The sequence below is a fragment of the Gavialis gangeticus genome, unplaced genomic scaffold, assembly GCF_001723915.1.
Source record: "Gavialis gangeticus isolate Ggan-Ray unplaced genomic scaffold, GavGan_comp1, whole genome shotgun sequence".
Lineage (NCBI taxonomy): Eukaryota > Metazoa > Chordata > Crocodylia > Gavialidae > Gavialis > Gavialis gangeticus.
In genome coordinates, this window is record NW_017728996.1 from 9,954,833 (window position 1) to 9,963,402 (window position 8,570).

Below are 8,570 nucleotides of genomic sequence, written 5' to 3' on the forward strand. Positions count from 1 at the left end.
GGGTGGGTGTAAAATAAATCAAGTGCATTATGCAGCTATCATGCTATATCAGTGCCTGCTAGGGGTCCATCACTGCAGAGTCCAGGGGCAGTTCACTTATCAGGAGAAGGCAAAGCAATTAATCTGCCCAGAAAGTTATGCAAATCAACTGGGGAGTGGAAGGGGGTGTTGACATATTTCTTGAGCCTCAGGGTCAGGTTTGGGCAGAAGGTGTGATTGCAACTTTCCTGTCATTCTCAACAGAAGTAGGGAGAAAAGTTTCCATCAGTGAGTTACCTTTTTACTCGGTTCTCACTGAATGGTTTGCCACATGTTTGCGGCTTACTGATGCATATGCCATGAAAACCAACTGCTGCTTCTGTCACGGAAGTGACTGCATTTGTCCAGTCTGGGAACATAATACTGTGTCACTTTCATGACAATTGCAAGCAACCAGCCTAGTTCAAATGGAGAATACGATTACCATTCTGGCCCCTACTGATTTTTCATCTGAGAAGAATGAATCTGGTTTTAGTAAGAGCCCATGTGCAGTCAGCCAACACTTATAACACCAGCAGGTATCTGGTTTCGTTTTGATGCAGAGCAGCAGCAATTCAGCTTTGTTTCTGGAAGCCCTGTGATATTCCAGGTCCAGCGATGGGCAGTGTGGTGCAGAAGCATTGCTTATTTGAAGGAAGCAGAGAGATCTGTAAGATCAGGGGAAAGGAAGCAAGCGTTCCCAAATTCTTAGCCTACGGTTCTCAGAAGCGGAAGGCTTTTACGAGTTTCGTAGCCTTTGGCACAGAGTGCCGGTGTTATTGAAAGTGTCCCCTTTTCCTCTGACTGAGCGGCATTCATATGTGCAGCAGTCTGTGGGGAGCCGCTTGTCTTAGTTCCAAAACCAAAAGCATTGGTGGTAGGATACAGCAGTAGACTGCTCATGTCTCTGCATCATAAAAGTCATGAGTGGACATGCTGCAGGACATCTGGATTCTGGTGCAGACCCCATCATGTACCTGCTTTCCTGCTGAGCCACTCTTTGTATGTTTGTGGTACCGACACTATTCAGCAAGTAGCTCAGCAGAAATGTAACAGCAACTGCTGTTGTGATGTTGGACCTTTTAAAGCTGTTTGCTTGGACTGACTTCCCTCCCTGCCATTTGGAGTTGTGAAAGAACCAGTTGCTGCTATAGACCAGGTTCTTCACCCTTGCTTTGTATTCTAGCATTTAATGTGTACTGGTGTTTGGGGGCCTGTGTACTGCCAGCTGTGGTAGTCGCAGTTCAAAGAATGCTAGGCTCTCCAGAAAGCTCCTTGCAAGCACTCCTTGCTCTCTAGTTATTTGAACAATACTTACTGCAGTATTTTGGCCCCTCTGGAATTGTGTCTTTTATCTTTTGCATCACTCATTCCAGCAGTTGTCTCCAATTCAGACAGGCTGCAGTACTGCCTTTACAATCATCTCTCTTGTAATTGTGTTGTAGAAGGAGCAGATAACATTCCAGGAGCAGTAACGTGGGAAGTGAAAGAAGAAAACACCATCTACCTGAAGTGGTCAGAACCAGCAACCCCGAATGGGTTGATACTCATGTATGAAATCAAATATGGGCAACATGGAGAGGTGAGGAGTTGGAAGTTTTTATACCCCTCGGTTTGAAGTAATGACAGGCAGAGACACCTTATTTATTCTGTGGTTTTACCAGGCCTAACAGGCTATCCAGGGGCAGACAAGACCAGGGTGAGAGTGCAAGTGGATGTAGTGGTTTTGTTTGAGTTTGTACTTAAGGAAAGTCCTAGCATGGCATTAAGAGTTTCTTTGTCTTACCACTCAGGTTGTGGGCACTTGTGGTTACATGCCACATCTCGCAGTAGCAGGAAGTTTAGCATGATATAACCCAGACCTCCCGCTTCCTGGGCAACTGGTCTCATCACTAAGTGGCAAGGCAAAGAATGGTCTTGTGCGTTCTGCTCAAGGTGTGACTTATGGCCCGAACAAAAAAGTGGCTTTCTAGCCTGTCTTGCAACCTGCCTGCGAGACATTTTTGTGCCTGTTTAACAGATGGGTAAACTAAGGCATTGAAACATAAAGCGTGCTGTTAATGGCAATAGTTCTGACCATAAAAAACCGTAATCCTGTTTCTTAGTTTGCAGACATAGCCATTAGTGGATTCCAAGTATCCCTCCTTTGAAAAAAGAGCGTTCTGATTTCAGTTTAAGAAGCCAGCTTACATCATGAATGCATGCAGCCCAGCAGCCTGATTGGGTTTCTGTGAATTACAAGCATAAAAAAATATTTGTATGAACTGCAAACTGCTCTTGTTCTTTCAGGAGAAGCGGGAATGTGTTTCTAGGCAGGAATACAAGAAGCTTGGAGGAGCAAAACTAACCCATCTGAACCCTGGAAACTTTTCTGCGAGGGTGCAGGCCACTTCTCTGGCTGGGAATGGGTCCTGGACTGAGCCGGTGTCTTTCTACGTACAGCCCAAACGTAAGAAGAAAGTGATAGGATGTGTTTAGCCTTGTATCCTAAGTTTTTTCCCCTTTTTCCTGTTGTTTACGTGTGTAATTGCAGGGAATCGGAACATCCTCCTTATTCTCGCAGCGTGCTTTCTCACTGCTGAAAACTTTAAGAGTTGATTCTGTGTTCTCTTTACTGGGAAATTCCTATGTATGGAAAGAATATTTGAGTCTAGGTCCTGTTTTCTACTCCCCTATAAATACATATATATAAACCCACATATTAGAGAGGTAATGAGGGTATACAAACACATTGTTAAGAGTAATGTGTTGTCAGTTTGATATACTCATTGTGAGTGGAAAAATAGTTTTGGGATAATCACATGGCAGTATGACCCAATGAAATCTGGAACTCATGTTGCCATTTAGCTAACTTAACCTATGCTATAAAGTGTGTGAGAAACAGCTTTAAGAGCTTCTTTTCTTGCTAAAAGACTTCTTCTCCTTACCACCTACCTCATGTCATATCAATATCAGATAATTCATTGATGTGAGAGGGAGCAATGCTAAACAGTAGAATTTATTTATGAAGGTGAACAGACTGGTAAAAACAAAAAAAAAAAGTTCCATCCTGTGCTCATGTTTTCAAACCCCAAAAAGCTGCTTGTTTTCATACATCTGCATGGGTTTTTTCCCCATTTTGTTTTTAGTTAGAAGATTGTTGGCTCAACAGACAAAATACTGTTGAGCTTCTCTCATTCCTATACGTATATAAACATAAATAAAATTTGCTGGAGTTGGAGGTGAACTTAAAGCAATGAAAATCTTTCTGTATGCTGTTTCTAAATATATATGGGTAATAACTTAAAGGAATAAGTGTTAATCTTTAAAGAACAGAAGCACTTAAACATAGCTAGCAATAACAGAACTCCATTAAGCCAGGAGACTGCTCTCTTAGGACATCAGTACTCTCCTCTTTGTTTGATTTCTCGTTCTCCAGTCATCTTTTGTTAGTGAGTCTTCCTGAATACATTTTTTTTACTTCAGCTAGAAAAATGGAGTAGCTTGAGTTTGGAGTTTGGCAATATACTGCATGCTTGAGAATGCTCTGGTGCTGATAGAAATTCTGTATTGACCTGAATAAAAACATCATCTTTCTTGTCTGTTGCAGCAGCAGAGTATGGGAACTTCTTGCACTTGATCATTGCGCTCCCCATAGCGGTTCTGCTGATCATTGGAGGGCTGATGATAATGCTGTACGTCTTTAACAAAAAGAGGTGAGTTCTAGCTCTTTTGACTCTAAGTGGAAAGAAGCAATTCAGTGCCCCCAAAGAGGGAGTTTGATTTTGATGCCAGGATGGCATTGGAAGGATTACATAGCAGAGGCTACAGCAGGTTCTCTCTAGCTGACAAGAAGAGAAGGTTTGCATTTACTAGTGAGCACCTCTTAGCTGCATGAAATGCGGAAAGGGGTTTTTAATTTCCTTTCTGTGTTACAAGGTCTTTGGGAACATATCTATTGCGATAACAGTGGCAAACAAAGAGAAGCCAGTCATTTGGATCCCTTTCCAAACCACAGACGTTTGTTTTGATTCAGAGTCATTCGATTTCTTGCAAATTCAAAGCAGCAAATTCTAACAGTTTTTTAATCCATTTTGAGCATGCCAACAAAACACTTATTTTCCAGGCAGCAGGTGGTCGGTCTGAGAGGCTGTACAATTGATCTTTCTTTATTTGGTTTCCACAACCTGGAAATGTTCTAGTTAAATAAAGGAAACCTAAGGAAACTGCATAAAATACACACCAACTCTTAATATGCTTTGACAGCCTTGCAGGTTGCATGTGGAGACTTGCATTATCTTTCTGCCCCTATCTAATAGACTTATTTGGGGTGTTCCCGTTAACTACTACTTACATATACAAGAGACACTTATAAAATGAATGTATTCAGGGATATGCTTTACTCTAGCATACTAGGGATAGAGTGACCCCTTCTTTGACTTCTCACTAGCCAAAGCTCCTGCCAACTCATGCTCCTTGTTGCTTTCTTCTGGCTTGGAGAGCAAAACATCTGGTCTCCTTTCCCAGAACCTTGGCAATTTATCAGTCTGGTAGTTCTAGGGAATGAGGCTAATTTTATTTATTAATTAATTCATCAAAAATTTTATTAATAAAAGCACCCTAACCTCAAACAGTTTAGAGTTCTGGGGAAACTAAAGCAACGAAAGCAGTAGAAGATCATAAAACAGGTCGCATACAAGTTTCCTAAAACCTTAACCCTATTCCAAGCATAAGCATTCTCCTCCACAATAGACAGTATGCAGTGCTGTGAGCTGATCTTGGGCCCAGCTCTCCTGCATGCTACATCACCATCCAGTCTCAGCCCTGAGAAGATCTCTTCATTCTGTCATAAAAAGATGTGTAAGAACCGGCTCACTATCCGCTCTTCTGTGCAGATGGGATGTAAAGTTGACTGATAAAGTGCTGTGGGTCTTCCAGGAAGGCTGTGGCAAAGCAGAGGTGGTCTGATGGGGAGTGTAGATGTACGTCTGGAGAACAAGAGTGTCCTCTTTCATTAGACTGATGTTGTCAGTTCCACTCTCGCCTAGAGAGGTAGGGGTCACGTAATGGAGCAGACCATGAAAGACTTGAGTAGGAGGCAGGTGGAAATTTAGTGGGGGTTTTACGAACGGGGAAAAAATATACGTTTCATGTGCTTAACAGGAACAGTGACAGATTGGGAAATGGAGTGCTGTATGCTTCTGTGAACCCTGAGTACTTCAGTGCTTCTGATGGTGAGTATGGCCTTCTAATGCTTTTACTTGCATATACTGTGTTGTGAGAGTCAAGCTTCATTTTGGGAGTTGCAGGTCCGTAAAAGTGATAGAGTAAGTCTAAAGGCATCAGCTTTCCTTCGGGATTCTCAGCCACTTGCCTAGGTTTGCCGTTTGGATGGTCTCACCAAAATTAAAATCATTCATGAAAACCTGTGTCATACTACTCTATATACATGTGTAACCCCTTCAGACAACTCTAAATGCTAGTTTCAGAGCACTTGTTTGTTTAAAAAAAATGAAGAAAGACCTTTCACATGTGGAGATGCAGGCAGGCAGGCCTGTGAGACGAGTGCTTCACGTGTTGAAATGTTATGAAAGCAAGCACAGATGCATAATGTAATCTATATCCCTTTGTGTTAATACCCTGTAGTATAAAGACGACTGTTGTTCCAAAGCTGACAAAACAGTTCTTTTTTGAGCTAGTTTCAACTTGATCTTGTATATTTGTAGCTGGTTCTTGAGTAATTTTATCTTTGAAGTCTTTCTATTCTGTTAGTGTCTAAAATGCCCAACTGAGATCAGGCTATTCATCCCGCTTGTGAATGTTGTATGAGCGACATGAGGTGTAGGCGCTTTTAAGGAGAACTTTGTCAGTCTCCAACCTTTTATCAGTGTAAATGGACTGGAAGAAGGGTGCCAATGTCACTGTTTCGATGTTGGAAAGAAGAGGGCAAAGCAGAAAGTCCTGGGTGATGGACCTTCCTGACTTAACGGGGAATATAGATTTTCTGTTTAAGAGAAACCTTTCAGTTGCTCCACACAGCCCCAGAAGCAAAAAAAATTCTCCCATGTTAATGGTGAATTTGAGAGAGCCAGTACATAAAACATTTGTATTGCTTTAGGCTATTGAATCCGAAGCCTGCTTTGGATACGTGCACCTGCAAAAACTCTATTTCCTGCTGCCTGATTTCATAGTTCTGAAAGAAGGTAGAGGTGAGAGCGAAATTGGGGAAACTTTCCTGTCTTTGGGTGTTTTGGGAACACCCTGATAACCCTGCGCAGGACAAAGCTGCTGCAAGGGCTTGTTGTCAAATAGCCGATGGTCAGGAAAGTTGACCTCAGAGTGTTTGCAGCTTGTACCTGGCGAGTGATTTTACTTTTAGATCATGCCCTTGCATATATTTCTTCTGAATAGAACTGGCAAAATTTCAGGATTTTGGATTTCTGGGAAATTTGAGTTTATCTCCGAGTTGGAATGAAACCAATTTTCCCTTCAATTTCCAAAGAAATATGGTAATTTTGAAAATTTCTGCTTCAGAAGCACAGACATAGCGTTACTCAGTGGAAGCCACCTCCCCAGGGGCTCCTTACAGCTGCCAAATTGACATGCACAATTCTTGTCCGTCTCACTACTTCCCATCCCGGAATCGCAGCAGGAATCTGCGGCCCAGAGAGCCAGCTGGCCCGGCTGTCTGGAAGTCCAGAGCTCCCCAGCTCTGGGGCAGTTGGCAGGGCTGGGTTGCCCTGGAGCCATGAACCCTGGACGCCTGGTTCCCTGCCAGACAAGCTTGTCAGAAACCTGAAGAGCTCTAATGATGACCTGCCTTTGATTCACAAAGCATTCGTCAAAACATGCAGCCTCTGTTCCCACAAATTGGTGTTTTCCAAAAGAAAATGTCTGATTTCATCCAAGAATTCCTGCTTTCGAGGAACCGGCAGCAGACAAAGGAAGAGTGAGCAGGCTCTGGGGATGGCACTTTGGATGAGCTCCTTAGCCCTGAGTTTACCACACGCTGTGCAATAAGTGTAGGGCAAAGCAGGGTTTGTGCATACCTATAAGCAGTGTGTACATGCCACAGTGCAGGTTAGAGTATTGCCCAGTTCATAGTGGGGGGAGTGCATCAGGTCTTCCAAGGAGTCTGAGGCATCAGTTCATCTAGCTAAGCCCTGAAGAGGAAATGCATCTCTGCAGGAGCTGGGTTCCCCGGAGCCTCCATAAGCTATTTCAGCAGACCCCTTCCCATTGGTGTCTTTTGTTGCAGTAGCAGCAATTCACCAGAGGGTCTGTTGACATTCTGGCTGAAATCTTTGGTTTCTGCCGCCTCTAATTGCACTGATTTGGAGCTAGTGCCCGTGTGGCCTTTTCCCTTGATGACTGACAGGCAGCAGCAGCAGTGGCCCCTTGGAGCCGAGATGTTCCGAGGTTTTCTTGCCTGCGGCAATAATTCTTCCCAGCAGCGAGCTTCAGTGGTCTCCTGTCTGCTTTGTGTCAAAGGGGCACTACAACAGTAAGGCCCTGCTTTTATAGGAGCACTGAGCTGTGTGTGAGATCAGAATAGTTAGCTATGCAAAAGGTGTGCTGGATCAGAGAGTCTGTTCCCCTGTGGTTAGGAAATCAGTCCCCTGATAGTGGACTTGCCATGCACTAAATTCACACAGCACTTGGTGAAGCAAACTTTGTAGATTGTTTGATGCTCTGTGGAGGAATCTGGAAGCAGTAAACCTCGGGAAAAGCTCATACTGTTAGGGTAGAGACAGATGTATCAGTTCTATGGACTGCAATTTATGCTAGTTATAATGCAACAATCATTACATCTGCAGGATTCTGGAGCAATACAAGTGTAGCAAAACCATTGCAACTTTAACCCTCTTTTCTCCTGGGTCATGTGCACCCATTTGGCATACTGGTGTTGCTACAGGAGCTTGCAGACATAAGGGTTGCATCATAACAACTGATGCCAACTCCCCTTCTCTTAAAGCAGTTAATGGTGGCTTCAGAGCTCTGTCCACACTACTCAGCTTTCCACCACAGTTCCTCATGCTGAGTTTGTAGGCAGTAGCTCAAACTACACATTTTTCCTTTTGCAGGGGCTATAGTTACATCTCACCAATTCTACCAAGCACCCCCCCCCCCATGCCAGCCTTTAAGATTTAGGTTGGTAGCCATCAAAGAATTAGTTTCCAATAGAATTTAAATGGGCATGAAGTTTGGGGCCTCTTCAAAATGTCCTGTTGCAGAAAAGCAAGCTTGTTAGTTGTCAGTTTTTTGGGACGAAAATCTTGTTTCTTTGACTGCTGGGTCTGAGGGATTTGCTGAGGGAGGAAGGAAGATTCTTGAATCGGTGGGTACCCAGTAAATGTTTGAAGTATGTGCATTCCCTGTGAAAGTCTTTGGAAACCATTGCATGTTACTGAACTGTGGGGGTTGAGTGTCTTGTAGCCATATCCTGGCATGGCTGTGTGTGGAACGGCATTGACGGCTCTCTTTGTTTCTAGTGTATGTTCCCGATGAATGGGAAGTGCCTCGCGAGAAGATCACCATGTGCCGGGAGCTTGGGCAGGGCTCCTTTGGAATGG

The 8,570-nt window shown here is 43.6% G+C and overlaps 1 protein-coding gene across 1 annotated transcript in view; it reads left to right on the forward strand.

Annotated features, from left to right (window-relative positions):
- The window catches only part of IGF1R (insulin like growth factor 1 receptor), a 296,066-nt gene that overhangs the window by 261,971 nt on the left and 25,525 nt on the right, over positions 1–8,570 (forward strand). The window contains exons 12-16 of the mRNA XM_019504019.1: positions 1,464–1,600; positions 2,308–2,467; positions 3,608–3,713; positions 5,161–5,231; positions 8,490–8,532. Coding sequence (XP_019359564.1) covers positions 1,464–1,600; positions 2,308–2,467; positions 3,608–3,713; positions 5,161–5,231; positions 8,490–8,532 — 517 coding nt within the window. The remainder of the gene's footprint in view (positions 1–1,463; positions 1,601–2,307; positions 2,468–3,607; positions 3,714–5,160; positions 5,232–8,489; positions 8,533–8,570) is intronic.